The sequence below is a fragment of the Podarcis liolepis genome (genome assembly GCF_965112155.1).
Source record: "Podarcis liolepis genome assembly, chromosome: 17".
Lineage (NCBI taxonomy): Eukaryota > Metazoa > Chordata > Lepidosauria > Squamata > Lacertidae > Podarcis > Podarcis liolepis.
The window spans coordinates 40890859-40906573 of NC_139571.1; the positions used below are offsets into that span (position 1 = coordinate 40890859).

General features: G+C 53.5%; 1 protein-coding gene across 3 annotated transcripts in view; it reads left to right on the forward strand.

Annotated features, from left to right (window-relative positions):
* The window catches only part of ATN1 (atrophin 1), a 31917-nt gene extending 16629 nt beyond the window's left edge, over positions 1 to 15288 (forward strand). For all 3 annotated transcript variants that reach the window (XM_083481675.1, XM_083481677.1, XM_083481676.1), the window contains 7 exons: positions 552 to 665; positions 992 to 2973; positions 4261 to 4483; positions 6934 to 7651; positions 10197 to 10340; positions 12233 to 12413; positions 14309 to 15288. In XM_083481675.1, coding sequence (XP_083337801.1) covers positions 552 to 665; positions 992 to 2973; positions 4261 to 4483; positions 6934 to 7651; positions 10197 to 10340; positions 12233 to 12413; positions 14309 to 14342 — 3396 coding nt within the window. In that variant the 3' untranslated portion in view covers positions 14343 to 15288. The remainder of the gene's footprint in view (positions 1 to 551; positions 666 to 991; positions 2974 to 4260; positions 4484 to 6933; positions 7652 to 10196; positions 10341 to 12232; positions 12414 to 14308) is intronic.
* The last annotated feature ends 427 nt before the right edge of the window (positions 15289 to 15715 follow it).

Here is a 15715-nt window from a genome sequence, read left to right on the forward strand (position 1 = left end):
AGAGCAATACAAATTAACAACTGAACAACAATTGCTCCCGAGAGCAAATGCTTTGCAGCACTGAGTTATGCATCCCAGAGTACTTCCTCTTTGGAGCAATTATTGTCCACTTGTTAATTTGCATTATCTTCACTCTCACAAACATGGATAGCTCAGCGGTCAGAGTGTGGGGCTGATAACGCCAAGGCTGCAGGTCCGATCCCCCTATGGGGCAGCTGCACATTCCTGCATTGTAGAGGGTTGGACTAGATGATGCTCAGGGACCCTTCCGACTCAACAATTCTATGTAATCACTTGTCCTGTGTTCCGTCATCAAGTAACAAAATATGATCACCTGCATAGCCTCACAATGCCTTCCCGTTCTCGTCCCGAACTTTGAACGATGGGATCATTCCTTGGACTAGTACAGGAAGCAGTTTCAGCTAGTCTAGCATGCACATCGTGTTACATTACATTTTCCACAGTTAATAGAAGGCAAAAAAAACCCAAACAAACGTACATTGCAAAACTTGGGGGAGAAATTTCTAACCGGGCTTCTCTCTGCCTTGCAGAAGGGTCGGGTGGAGGAGTCCATGGCCCCTAAAGGAAGCAAGCAAAGCCGCCCAGAGGAGATATCGGAGAGCGAAGGAGAGGACACCAATGCCCCAAAGAAAACTAAAACCGAGGTGGGGCTTCCCTGGCCACAGGCTTCCTCTCCCTGCCTGCCCCAAACACCTCCTGAGGTGTCCTGTCCCAGGTCCTTCTAAGGCTGTCCCTGCCTTTCCTGCGTTCACCTATTTCCTGTGCTCACCTGTGCTAGGTCCAGCTACCTGGCTGATGTGCTTCCATACCTGAGACCTCACCAAGCCACAATGGCTGCAGGTTCTTCTTGCGTGAGCAAGGCATACCACCCTTGGAGAGCCCAAATTTGCTGTGCACCCAAATTCTCCCTCTGGGACCCTCCCCCTTGTGAGACCCTCTGCTCAACCTGTGACTCATCTTTCCACTCCAGGAGCTGCCGAGGCCTCAGTCGCCCTCGGACGTTGACAGCCTCGACGGCCACAGCTTCAACGATGAGACAAGCAGCGACCCTCGCGACATCGACCAGGACAACCGGAGCACCTCGCCCAGCGTCTACAGCCCTGGCAGCGTGGAGAACGACTCTGACTCCTCCTCAGTCTTGTCCCAGGGGCCGGCCCGCTCCTACCACCACCCCCCACTCTTCCCCCAGAGCCCCTCTCCTGCCCCCCTGGCAGAGGGCCTAGCTCGCCCACCAGAGCCAAACTTTGGCCTGGCAGGGGACGGCCATCCTCCGGGCCCCGCCGGCAGTTACCAGCCGCAACTTGAGGCCCAGGCCTCGAGGATTTTCCAGGCGCAAGCCCCGCCGCCTCCCACTCTGTCTGCCAATTCCTCTTCTTCCTCGTCCTCGCCTTCCTCCTCTACCTCTTCCTCCTCCTGCACGACCCACGTCCCCCTCTACTCTGGCGCCAACGTGGTCCAGATGGGACCCAAAGCAGTTGGCGCAGGGCCAGGCCTCCCCGCGCCAGGTGGGCGAGAGCAAGCCCTTGGCACCAAGCACAACCCGCCCCCGACAACCCCCATTTCCTTGGCCCCGGTGGCGGGGGGCCTGCCCCCTCAGAAAACCCCTCCGAACAACTCCCCCTCGGTGCTCCCTTCCTCCGCGGCCGCTTTCCCCCACGTCCTTGCCAACCTGCCCCCGCCGCCCGCTCTGAGGCCCCTCAACAATATGTCGGCCGCCTCCAGCTCCCCGGGGGTGGCGGGGCAAGCGCTGGGCGGGCACCTCCCGCCTCCCCACGGGATGGGCCAGGACAAGTCGCCAGTCCCTTCCCGCTACCCCTACGCCCCCGCCCCGCCCAGCTCTTCGGCCGCCCAGTACGCTCTGCCGCCCCCTTCCCAGGCCCTCCCCAGCTACAGCTCCTCCTACGGCCACTCTTTTCCCCAGCCCAGCAGCCTCTCCGTCGCCAGCCAGCCCCCCAAGTACACCCAGCCCTCCATGCCCTCCCAGCCAGTGTGGAGCCAAGGGCCGCCGCCCTATAGCCGCCCCCTGGGCAATGTCGGCTCACACCCTCCGGCCGCCTTCCCGGGTCAGACTGCCATGCACCAGCAGCAGCACCAGCAACACAGCCACGGCAGTGGTGCGGGGGGCCCGGCAGCGGCTGCGGCAGCCCCCCAGGCCCCCGGAGGGTATCCCCACCCATTGGAGCCAGGCCCGCACCACCCGTCCCACGCTGCCTATGGCCTCCGCCTTTACCCGCCCCACGGCCATGCCACATACAGCCAGGCCCCCTCTGCGTCTTCCTCTTCTGCCTCCTCGTCCTCTGCCTCTTCTTCTTCTTCTTCCACCACCTCCTCTTCTTCCTCCTCCTCTGCACCCCAGGGAACGTACCCGGGAGTCTGCAGCCACCCCCAGGGGCAAAACACCACGGCCTACTCATTCCCACCACCACCACCGCCTTCGCCTGCCCACGGAGCCGGACCACCGGTCACCTCCGCCTCCGCCACCCTCTCCACCGTCATCACCACCATGGCCTCCGCCTCAGCAGCACCCTACAAGACGGCGTCGCCCCCTGCAGGGCCCCCCTCGGTAACCCCCTATGGGAAGCGGACGGCCTCTCCGTCCCCCACCTTCCAGCCCCCGGCCCCCTACAAGCCGGGCTCCCCTCCTTCCTCCTCCTCCTCCTCTTCTTCAGCGTCCTCATTCCGTGCTGCCACCCCACCGGGGTACAGACTGGCCTCTTCCCCGGCAGGTGGGGGCTACAAGGCCCCCTCGCCGGCCCCCGTGGCCCCCCCAGCTGTGGGGGGTATGCCGGCCCCTCCCCCTCCCTTGCCCCCGCTGCCCCTCAGCGCCGCGCAGATCAAGCAAGAGCCTTCCGAGGAATACGAGCCCCCGGAGAGTCCGATGCCCCCCGTCCGGAGCCCCTCGCCAGCCCCCAAGGTGGTGGACGTGGCAAGCCATGCCAGCCAGTCTGCGAGGTGAGGAAGGAAAGGGAGCCAGGGACAGGGTGGAAGGGAGAGGAATGGGGGAGAGATGGGGTAAGGATGAGCGGGAAGGGTTGGGAAATCTCAGAGCGCATCATAAAAGAAGTTCTGCCATTGGGTCTGCACCGATCCAAGCGCAGTACTTTAGCCACCTTCTGGTGGTTTTGCTCTCAATGGCCAAAAGTGGTCCCCTGCCTTCTTCTTATAAAGCAACTGGATAGAATAATGCCTACATATTTTCACTTTAAGTAGCATGGGACTAGACCCTTCCTTTTGGTTTCAATGAAATACAGTCGTACCTTGGATCCCAAACGCTTTGGTACTCGGACGTTTTGGCTCCCGAATGCTGCAAACCCGGAAGTGACTGTTCCAGTTTGCGAACATTCTTTGGAACCCAAATGTCCGACGGGGCTCCCGCGGCTTCTGGTTCCTGCAGCCAATCAGAAGCCACATTTTGGTTTCTGAATGTTTTGGAAGTCAAACGGACTTCCGGAACGGATTCTGTTCAACTTCCAAGGTAGGAATTAAAAACCTGGAAATGTGCCCCAGAGACTTCCCTGAGCCTTGGGGGCTGTAGGATGAGCCTTGGAAAATCTCAGAAGCCAGAACAGGACTTGTTGTGGATCAAGTGGGTGGTAATCTTCACTAGTGCCCCACAACATTCCTTGCTTTCCTCACCCCCCACCAACACTAGTGGAAACAGGATAGAATATGCAACAACAAAAGAGAGAGAATTCTGCCTATTGGCTTCATTGACCTAATTAACACAGACTGGAGAATTCATATATTTTTTTGTTCCAGAAATTAGGGAGCAGGGTCTGTGAGGGGCATAGTCTGGGGAGCCAGAATGGCATAGGGAAGAATCCCAAGAGGCTAGCTAGAGAGGCATTTGTGTGCGCCCCCCGCCCCCCAGCCCTGAAGTTCCCTTCCTGGGTTTTAGAGGATTCAGATACAGTCGTACCTTGGTTTTCGAACAGCTTAGTTTTCAAACGTTTTGTCTCCCAAACGCTGCAAACCTGGAAGTGACTGTTCCAGTTTGCGAACTATTTTTGGAAGCCAAACATCTGACTGGGCTTCCGCGTCTTCCGATTGGCTGCAGGATCTTCCCACAGCCAATCGGAAGCTGTGATTTGGATTCCGTTCGGCTTCCGAGGTATGGCTGTATATACATGCTATTTACCTTTGAAGGCACATTTCTCAGTTGTCCTCACCACTTTTGGCCTTCCCTCCTTCTCCATTTCATTTGGGCGTTGACGCCTTCTTCCTTCTTCCCTTCCACAGGTTCAATAAACACCTGGACCGCGGTTTCAACTCCTGCTCACGGACCGATCTCTACTTTGTACCACTGGACGGCTCCAAGCTGGCCAAAAAGCGGGCAGATCTTGTGGAGAAGGTGCGCAGGGAGGCTGAGCAGAAGGCCCGGGAGGAGAAGGAGCGTGAAAGGGAGCGAGAGCGAGAGAAGGAGAGGGAGAGGGAGAAAGAACGGGAGCTGGAAAGAAGTGTGGTAAGTACCGGCGCAGGAGCCTCCGTTTCCCAATTAAAAGGGTAGGAAACTGCCAGGTTTCCACCAGTGATGAGGAGAGCCAATGTTGGACAGAACAATGGTGTGGTCAACATGGTGGTCTGGTGCCAAACCCAACGAATGAATGGCCTGGCTTGGCACAAGGCCTTTTCAGTTATGCCTGTAACTGTCATGGACTGGTTGGACTCTGAGGAATGGTGGGAGAAATCAGCTGGGAACCCCCAAGCGGAGAAGGCTCAGAGTCCAGGATTGGTGGTGGGCCAACGATGAGTGGTCAGAGGGAGAAGGTGAGGAAGAGGAGGTGGAAGCTGAAGAGGTTGCAGGGCTTTAGTGAGCGGGGAGATTCTGTGGCAGAGAGAAGTCCAGAATAAGAGGCAGAAGCTGAAGCAGGAGAGGAGGGAGGCCAAGAGGCAGAGATGAGTCAGGCTGGTGAAGAGTCACGGGTGTCTCTCCCTCCTGCTGCAACAAGCGCTCCCAGAACCAGAAGAGGCATGAAAAGGGCAGAGGAGAGGTTGACTTCACGCAGGCGCAGTATCCGATTGCTTGTGGGGGGGGGGAGACCCAGAGAGGAGGGGACTTAGGCAGCTGTGAGGAAGCAGGGACCTTCAATCTCAGCAAATGTTTCATGGGGGCAAGCCCTACTGGAGACGAGTTGATGTGCTCATTAGGCCTGACACTTGTGTCAATCATGTTTTTGCCAATAAAGAGGTAATTCTCAACTTGCACAGTGTGATTTACTTATCAGGCTTGCTCCTGATAATAACACAGGGCCCCTTGCGGCTAATGAAAAGGAATGTAGCTCACTGAGGAGCTTTGTGTACAGTGGTGCCTTGCAAGACGAAATTAATTCGTTCCGCAAGTTTTTTCTTCTTGCGAGTTTTTCGTCTTGCGAAGCACGGTTTCCCATAGGAATGCATTGAAAATCAATTAATGCGTTCCTATGGAAACCGCTTGCCAGGCTGGCGGTGCGGAGAAGGGCTTTTCTCCCCACCGCAAGCCTTCAGGACAGGTACGGGAACAGAGGGGAAGGGGCGCAGCGCTTCTCCTCTGTTCCCGGAGCTTGCGGTGGGAGGAGGGTTTTTCCTCCCCACCGCCAACATTCAGAACAGCATTCTGAATGTTGGCGGTGGGAAGGAAAACCCTCCTCCCACCGCCAGCCTTCGGAGCAGCCTTCCGAAGGCTGGCGCGGGGAGAAGGTCTTTCCGCCCCACCGCCAGCCTTCGGAGGAGCCTTCCGAAGCCTGGCGGCGGGAGGAAGTCTCTCCGCCCCACCGCCAGCTTTCAGAGGAGGTCCGAGGACAGTGGGGAAGACGCGCTGCGCTTCCCCGCTGTCCCGGAAATTTCCCTATGGGCTTTCGTCTTGCGAAGGAAGCCCATAGGGAAATTCATTTTGCGAAGCGCCTCCAAAACGGAAAACCCTTTCGTCTAGCGGGTTTTCCGTCTTGCGAGGCGTTCGTCTTGCGGGGCACCACTGTACAGGTGTATTTTGATGTATTGAATAGAATGAAAGTTTATGAGTCATGGCAGAGGGGAGAGCACCTGTACAAATTCAACATTTTGTTTTGCTAATGTTGTTAATATTGTTTTATAGATATGAATGCTGTTGTACTTCATGAATCCTATAATATGATTTTTGGTGTAACTGTGATGTTTATGTTATTTTTTAGTTGTTTTGTTAATAGCGTTACATGGATGGTAATTGTTTGATTTGGGATTGTTTTACTGATGATTTGTTAAGTACAGTGGTATCTCGGGTTAAGAACTTAATTCGTTCTGGAGGTCCGTTCTTAACCTGAAACTGTTCTTAACCTGAAGCACCACTTTACCTAATGGGGCCTCCTGCTGCTGCGCCACCAGAGCACAATTTCTGTTCTTATCCTGAAGCAAAGTTCTTAACCCGAGGTACTATTTCTGGGTTAGCGGAGTCTGTAACCTGAAGCGTATGTAACCTGAAGTGTATGTAACCCGAGGTACCACTGTATTCCATACGATTCATGCTGTACAGTGGTACCTCGGGTTACATACGCTTCAGGTTACATACGCTTCAGGTTACAGACTCCGCTAACCCAGAAATAGTACCTCGGGTTAAGAACATTGCTTCAGGATGAGAACAGAAATCGTGCAGTGGTGGTGCGGCGGCAGCGAGAGGCCCCATTATCTAAAGTGGTGCTTCAGGTTAAGAACAGTTTCAGGTTAAGAACGGACCTCTGGAACGAATTAAGTTCTTAACCCGAGGTACCACTGTATTTGTGATGTTCCATTATGTTATTTTTATCTGTTGTTTGTAAGCCGCTTTGGGGTTTATTTGAATAAAAAGCTGCATAGAAACAGAATTGATCAATCAATCGAACACGCTTTGGGATTTCTTTGACTAAAAAGTGGCAGAGAAACATACTCAATCAATCGAACACGCCTCTCTCTGGTCTTTTGCAGAAGGTGGCGCAAGAAGGCCGCGCAGTGGAGTGCGCCTCCCTGGGGCCCGTCCCTCACCGCCCGTCGTTTGAGCAAGGCAGCGCCGTTGCCACTGTCCCCCCCTACCTGGGCCCCGACACACCAGCGCTCCGCACCCTCAGCGAGTACGCGCGGCCCCACGTCATGTCCCCCAGCAACCGCAACCACCCCTTCTACGTCCCGCTGGGCGCGGTGGACCCCGGACTGCTGGGCTACAACGTGCCGGCCATCTACAGCAGCGACCCGGCCACCCGGGAGAGGGAGCTGCGAGAGCGGGAGGCCCGCGAGCGAGACCTCCGGGACCGTGACCTGCGTGAACGCCTCAAGCCCGGCTTCGAGGTGAAGCCCGCCGAGCTGGAGCAGCTGCACGCCGTGCCCAGCGCCACCATGGATCCTTTCCCACGGCACGGGGGGCTGGCTCTGCAGGCCGGCCCAGGCCTGCACCCCGCTTTCCCTTTCCACCCGGGGCTGGGCCACCTGGAGAGGGAGCGGCTAGCGCTGGCGGCCGGCCCTGCCCTGCGGCCCGACATGTCCTACGCCGAGCGACTGGCGGCTGAGCGGCAGCATGCTGAAAGGGTGGCCGCCCTGAGCAACGACCCCTTGGCCCGGCTGCAGATGCTCAACGTGACCCCCCATCACCACCAGCACTCCCACATCCACTCCCATCTCCATCTCCACCAGCAGGACGCCATCCACGCAGGTGAGGAGCGGGGCCTCTCTCTCCAGCTTGCCTTGGCATCACTTTTAAGTCTTGTCCTTAATAATAATAATAACATTATTTCTAGGCCATCCATCCGACTGGGTTGCCCCAGCCACTCTGGGTGGCTCCCAAAAGTGGCGTAGCGTGGGTTGTCAGCACCCGGGGCAAGGCAAGTAATTTGCGCCCCCTAACCCGTGGATTTGCGCCCCCTAACCCTAACCCCCAGATGTTGCGCCCGGTGCGGCCGGCCCCCCCTGCACCCCCCACGCTACGCCACTGGCTCCCAACAAAATATTAAGTGAAATATTAAAAATTGAATAAACAAAATATTGAAAGCACAGGCCCCTGGCAATATCGAGGACCTTCACAGTGGTATAGCAACAACAACAACAACAACAACAACATGGATGATGATTTGGGGCACATTTCCAGGTTTTTCATATTTAATTGAAACAAAAAAGGAAGTCTCTAGTCCCATGCTACTTAAAGTGAAATTTGTTGTTGTTGTTGTTTAGTCATTTAGTCGTGTCCGACTCTTCGTGACCCCATGGACCAGAGCACGCCAGGCATTCCTGTCTTCCACTGCCTCCCTCAGTTTGGTCAGACTCATGTTTGTAGCTTCGAGAACACTGTCCAACCATCTCGTCCTCTGTCGTGCCCTTCTCCTTGTGCCCTCCATCTTTCCCAACATCAGGGTCTTTTCCAGGGAGTCTTTTCTTCTCATGAGGTGGCCAAAGTCTTGGAGCCTCAGCTTCAGGATCTGTCCTTCCAGTGAGCACTCAGGGCTGATTTCCTTAAGAATGGGGAGGTTTGATCTTCTTGCAGCCCATGGGACTCTCAAGAGTCTCCTCCAGCACCGTAATTCAAATATGTAGACATTGTTATTTCTAGTTGCCTTGTAAGACAATTTGGGCGGCTCCCAACAAATAAAAGCATAATAAAACATCAAACATTAGAAACTTTCCTGAACGGGGTTGCCTTCAGATGTCTTCTGGAAGTCAAGTAGTTGTTTATCTGTTGTTATCTGATGGGGGCACGTTGCACAGGGAGGGGCCACTTCTGAGAAGGCCCTCTGCCTGGTTCCCTGTAACTTCACTTCTTGCAGTCAGTCCGAGCCTCATGTTGGGCAAAATATTCCTGCATTGTAGGGCATGAGCCTAGGTGACCATTTGGGTCTCTTCCAGCTCATGATACAGTGCAGGACCTCTGTTCTGGCTGTGCCATTTCAGCCGGTGGGGGGGGGGGCATGGAATTCTTACATGAATGAACGCTGTTGCATACAAGATAATCTCCTGCACATGGGAAACTGGTGCGTGTCATATGGGACTAGAATCATTCTGCCTGATGTATCTTCTGCGCGATGGGGATTTTTGCATGCAGAGCAGCAGTCAGTTGTGCGGACCCCCACATTCTGTCTGACATGGTATAGCTCAAACATGGGTTTCACACCTCACCTAGAAGTTAAGCTTCAAGCAACTGTGCTGTTCTTTTCAGCCTGGAAGTGCCGATTAATTAATTAATAGTCTGTGTATTTTCAAGTTGATTGCAAGTTGAAAGACGAGCTCTTGAGACTCTGCTTCCCTCTTTCTTATCTGTGGACTTTTTCTGCAATCCAAATTTTGCAGAGAAATGCTGGGTTCCGCTACTTGAATATTCAAATCAAGCAAACGTCCACGCAAAATTGTTGCTTCTTTTGCAAATTTCATTCTGCTTTTGCTCGTCAGGGAGGGAAAATGAACTCTGAAGTACTAAAGTCTCTGGGCATAACCTCTGGACATTTTATTCAGTCACTCTTTGGGGGCTCTGTGATGTCCGACTTGTATTCCTATCTTTGCATGTGTAAAAGCTAGAATCTTGTTGAGATTCTGAGGGATCTGGTTACATGAATCAGGCCCCTTCATGAGAGGAAGAGGAGTGGTATGAATGTTAATGTGAGCAATGACGTCCAGCACCTAGTATCATCTCAGCTACAAATTCTTTCTGTAGATATTATGTTGTGAACTGCCCTGAGATCTATGGGATGAAGGACGGTAAACAAATTTAATAAATAATAATAATAACTGTTTTTCTCGGTGGATCCAATACCCATCTGCAATGTGTGGGTAATACTTGTCTACCTTACAAGAGTGTTGCAAAGTTTACTGAAAAAATGCCACATAAATGCTAACATACAATTTAGCCTGAATGCAAAAAAATCAGGAACAAATTGTATTTGAATTTACAGTCGTATCTCGGAAGTCAAATGCCTTGTGACTCGAACGTTTAGGCTCTCAAATGGCGCAAACCCAGAAGTGAGTGTTCCGGTTTGCAAACGTTTTTGGGAACCCAAACGTCCAATGTGGCTTTTGCAGGAACTTCCTGCAGCCATTTGGAAGCCACACCTTGGTTTCTGAACGTTTTGGAAGTTGAACGGACTTCTGGAACGGATTCCGTTCGACTTCCAAGGTAGGACTGTATTACATATTACACAACATACTTTTCTCTCTCCTGTTGCTCTCTCTATCCCATGTCACAAGCTAACTGTTTACAATCTCCATTTCCTCAGCTTCCGCCTCCGTTCACCCTCTTATCGACCCACTGGCTTCCGGGTCACATCTCACCCGGATACCCTACCCAGCTGGTACCATCCCTAATCCGCTCCTTCCTCACCCACTGCATGAAAATGAGGTGCTGCGCCACCAGCTTTTCGGTAAGATCTCTGTCAGGGATGGAGGAGTGCAGTATAGAGGCAAAGGCAGCGGCAAGATTCGGGGGCAGGGAAGAGAACTGGCAGAACGAAAGCGGGAGTGTGAGAAAATGGATTGAGTGTGGCCGAGAGCATAGGCGCATGCGTGGAACTGCAAAACAACTGTGAATCAAAAGCGAGAACCTGATTTGGGAGCAAGGGTGTAGGATAATAGACTCTGGGGGTCTGGTCTTCGCAGAAATATTATGTGCTCTTTCACACCTTCTTCTGCTGTGGCTCCTTCTCTTGCCCTTTTATTCAGTGGCATAGCGTGGGTTGTCAGCACCCGGGGCAAGGCAAGTAATTTGCGCCCCCTAACCCCTAACCTGCCACGTCAGGTGACCTGAGGCGAGTTGCCGCTGGCGCTGCCGCCCAAACGACGCCGCTTGCCCAGAGGAGGAGGAGGAGGGCAGAGAGGCGAGGAAAATGCAACATGGCCCAGCACCTGCAGCAGCGGCGGCGGGGCTGTGAGGAGGGGCTGCCTGGTGCGCCCTCCGTGGCCCTGATGCGCGGGGACTGCGGCGAGCTCTGAGAGCCGCTGCCAGCTCGTCGGTTCCGCGAGACATGGGGCTCTGCTATAGCCTGCGCCCGAGGCTCTTCGGCGACTCCAGAGGCGGCGAGCACGCCCCCCCCCCAGATGTTGCGCCCGGTGCGGCCGGCCCCCCTTGCACCCCCCACGCTACGCCACTGCTTTTATTTATGGAAATAAGACAGGGAAGTGGGCAGGCAGCCTTTTCTCTCTCTCTAACCAATGGCTTGCCGAGAATATAAATCTGCTCCCGGCTTACAGGGTTGCAGCCAATGAATGCCAAGGTGCTGTGCCAATCGACAAGCACGCGGGAGATTATTTTTAATTACATTAGAATGTGTTTTGTTACTGTTATTTGATAAAGGGAAGAATCTTCAGCTTGCAGGCTCTTGGGTCAGGCAGGTGGAAACTGAAGGATACCCACTGCGGATTTCAGCTGGGGCATTGCTTCAGCTCTGTAAGGCAAAAGCGCAGAGCAAGGGCCGGGTGGCTCATGGGCAGAGCAACAGTTTGGCATGCAGAAGGCACTAGGTGCAACCCACAGCATTTCTAGGGAGGGGTGTGGGAGAGGCTGCTGTCTGAAAGCTTTGGAGAGCTGCTGCCCGATGCAAAGGAAGGTGGCAGGCAGCTTGCCTTAGGTAGGTATACAGAAGAGGGAATGAGAGCAGGCACGCCTTTTTTCAGCTCTCCGTGGCAAGCTGCCTCTGCTGCTGAAATTCTGCCTGAAATTCTGAGAGCCAGTGTGGTGTAGTGGTTAAGAGCGGTAGACTCGTAATCTGGTGAACCGGGTTCACTTCCCCGCTCCTCCACATGCAGCTGCTGGGTGACCTTGGGCCAGGCACACTTCTTTGAAGTCTCTCAGCCCCACTCACCTCACAGAGTGTTTGTTGTGGGGGAGGAAGGGAAAGGAGAATGTTGGCCGCTTTGAGACTCCTGAAGGGGAGTGATAAAGGTAAAGGTAAAGGGACCCCTGACCATTAGGTCCAGTCGTGACCGACTCTGGGTTTGCGGCTCTCGTCTTGCTTTATTGGCCGAGGGAGCCGGCGTACAGTTTCCGGGTCATGTGGTCAGCATGACTAAGCCGCTTCTGGCGAACCAGAGCAGCGCACGGAAACGCCGTTTACCTTCCCGCTGGAGTGGTACCTATTTATCTACTTGCACTTGGACGTGCTTTTGAACTGCTAGGTTGGCAGGAGGGTAGTGATAAAGTGGGATATCAAATCCAAACTCTTCTTCTTTTGTGCCGCTGTTAAAGGCAAAGAACCCATGTGGATCGCCATGATCACCCCAAAATGTGACTTGTCCTTGTTTTGTTCTGTGGCTCCAGCTGCCCCCTACAGAGACCTGCCAGGCTCTCTCTCGGCTCCGATGTCGGCAGCGCATCAGCTCCAAGCCATGCATGCACAGTCAGCAGAGCTCCAGCGCCTGGCCCTGGAACAGCAGCAGTGGCTGCACGCCCACCACCCTCTGCACGGAGTGCCGCTCCCCACCCAGGAGGATTACTACAGGTGAGTGGCTTCTTTGGGCGGGGGGCGGGGGGGGCAACAGGTTTGGTTTTGCACTAGCATGAAGGGACCAGCAGGGATCCCAAGAGCAGAATTGTTAAGAAGCTGCCTGCTCCCAGACACAACAGCTTCCAATCTTCTTAATACAGTGGTGCCCCGCAAGACGAATGCCTCGCAAGACGGAAAACTCGCTAGACGAAAGAGTTTTCCGTTTTGGAGGTGCTTCGCAAAACGAATTTCCTATGGGCTTGCTTTGCAAGACGCCAATGTCTTGCGAGTTCCTGCGGGTTTTTTCCCCTCCCCCCCTTTTTCTAAGCCGCTAAGCCACTTATCAGCTGACCCAATAAGCCGCTAAAAGCCGCTAATAGCGCTAATCCGCTAATCCGTCAATGGGCTTGCTTCGCAAGACGAAAAAACCGCTAGACGAAGAGAATCACAGAACAGATTCTTTTCGACTTGCGAGGCACCACTGTACAGTGGTACCTCAGGTTACATACACTTCAGGTTACATACACTTTAGGTTACAGACTCTGCTAACCCAGAAATAGTGCTTCAGGTTAAGAACTTTGCTTCAGAATGAGAACAGAAATCGGGCTCCGGCGGCATAGCGGCAGCAGGAGGCCCCATTAGCTAAAGTGGTGCTTCAGGTTAAGAACAGGTTCAGGTTAAGTACGGACCTCCGGAACGAATTAAGTACTTAACCTGAGATACCACTGTATAGGTTTCCAAAGTGTGTTTCAGTGTTTTGAAAATCCTTCCTGTTGCCACAGGGCCCTAGTGATATTGAGGACGTTTACAGTGGAATAAGAATAAGAATGATATGCCACTTTGGACAGCTTCCAACAAGTACTGGCCTCAGTCCAGCATATCTGAAGGAGCGTCTCCACCCCCACCGTTCTACCCGGATACTGAGGTCCAGTTCCGAGGGCCTTCTGGCTGTTCCCTCACTGCCAAGTTACAGGGAACCAGGCAGAGGGCCTTCTTGGTAGTGGCACCCGCCCTGTGGAACGCCCTCCCACCAGATGTCAAAGAGAACAACAACTACTAGACTTTTAGAAGACATCTGAAGGCAGCCCTGTTTAGGGAAGCTTTTAATGTTTGATGCATTACTGCATTTTAATATTTTGTTGAAAGCCACCCAGAGTGGCTGGGGAAGCCCAGCCAGATGGGCAGAGTAGAAATAATAAATTATTATTATTATTAAGCATAATAATAAATAATCGAACATTAAAAATTTCCCTATACAGGGCTGCCTTCAGATGTCTTCTAAGAGTCAGGTAGTTGTTTATTTCCTTGACATCCAATGGGAGGGCCATTCCACAGGGCGGGTGCCACTACCAAGAAGGCCCTCTGCTTGGTTCCCTGTAACTTCCCATCTTGCAGTGAGGGAACCACCAGAAGGCCCTCAGAGCTGGACCTCTGTGCCTGGGCTGGACGATGGAGTGGAAACGCTCCTTCAGGTATGGAGGGCCAAGGCTGTTTAAGGCTTTTAAAGGTCAGCACCAACACTTTGAATTGTGCTTGGAAACGTACTGGGACCCAATGTGGATCTTTAAAGACTGGTGCTATATGGTCTCGGCAGCCACTCCCAGTCACCAATCCAGCTGCCGCGTTCTGGATTAATTGCAGTTTCTGGGTCACCTTCAAAGGTAGCCCCATGTAGAGTGCATTGAGATAACCACAGCATGTACCACTCTGGCAGGACAGTGTGCGGGCACGTAGGGTGTCAGCCGGCGTACCAGATGGAGCTGGTAGACAGCTGCCCTGGACACAGAAGAAGGCTGCTAATGGAAAGCGACAAGATTGCCTTGAAATGAGAAAAATAAAAGGTCACATTTGTGGTGTTTTGTTCACTCTTTCTTCTCTGTTTCTCCCCTCCCCCTTGCTCTTCTCCCCAGTCACCTGAAAAAAGAAAGCGACAAGCCCCTCTAAGCAGATCCCATTCCCCATGGCGACGTCATTGACCCTCTTGGTGCTGCTGCTGCTTCTGAGAGAGAGAGAGAGAGAGAGAGAGAGGAAGAGAGGAAGATTTGCCAACCAAACCCTGGAAGCTGCACAGTGACACAACTTCTAATGTCGTTTAATGGGAGAGGGACGAAAGCAGGCTGACCCCTGGCGGGAGGGGGGGGGCAAAAGGGGAAGGACAAGCAGGGCGCCAAACACCAGGCAAGGATTCCGAACCTGTGGCTAAATGTGCCCTTGTATCCTGTAAGCAAAGGTATATAAACCATCGTGCATCTATTTTTCTGCCCTCCCCACCCCACCCCCTGCAATCCTCGGGCAATTGCGGCCAGTCAGCAGGAACTTCGAAAGGCATGGGGGGAGTCTCCCAAAGCCCCCTTCCTCCATGCCTTGACGCAGGAGAGAGTCCAGAAGACTCGCGGGACGTTTCAAGAAGGCATGGCCACGTTCTTGCTCAGCCCCCCCGAGAGACGGGGGCCGAGCCGAGAGGTGCAAAGCGCCACAGGACTGTTCCAAGAGGGCAGCTGCCGTTTTTCTTCGTATCCATGCCTAGAGGGAAGGAGCACTGACGAGCTGCGGGACTGTTTGAAGGATGGCAACTGCCCTTTCCCCTCCCATCTCATGGGGGTGAGGAGGGCGGAGGTGGATGCAGCCGAGTGACGAAAAAAAGCACGTTTGGGACTTTCCACGATGGCAGCTGCCCCTTTCCCCCTCCACCCCCTTCCAGTTGATGTACTTTTAACTCATTCACATTCTGTTAGACGTGGCGGTTTTGCGTAGCAATTTGTGGTTCCTTGATCTCCCCGTGTGTGTGTCTAATCTCACGGTTGTATATCTTGATCTGTCCTCATATATATTTACATAAGAACATTAAAAGATGCCCAACTATGGGAGGAGACTCTCCCTACACACCCAATTTCCCCCCCACACATTCTAATAATTTTTATATTAAGGGCGCTCTTAAAAGTGTGGGGCAGGGGTTGGGGAGGGGGAGAGAAAGAAACTAGCAAAGCAACAACAACAAAACAGAAGCATACTGGAAACTGTTCTGCTTTGTTCATTTTCTGCACACCCCGCGGGGGCTATTATTACCAAGAGGATAAGATTTTTGAAACCACATCCCCTGCTATTTTGTTGCAAAGTGTGGAAGTGGAACAGGACACTGCCGGAAACAGGATCTGTTGCTCTGGATTAGAGTGGGGTGGTGTTGTTATTCTGAAGCTCTCCTTTCTCCAGAGCTCTGCAGTTCAGTGTCTCCTGACGTGTGCTTGGGCAAGTGGCTGGATGAACCCAGTTCCTCCTTGCAAACTACCTCCACGGAATCTTTAGTTAGGTTTTCATAC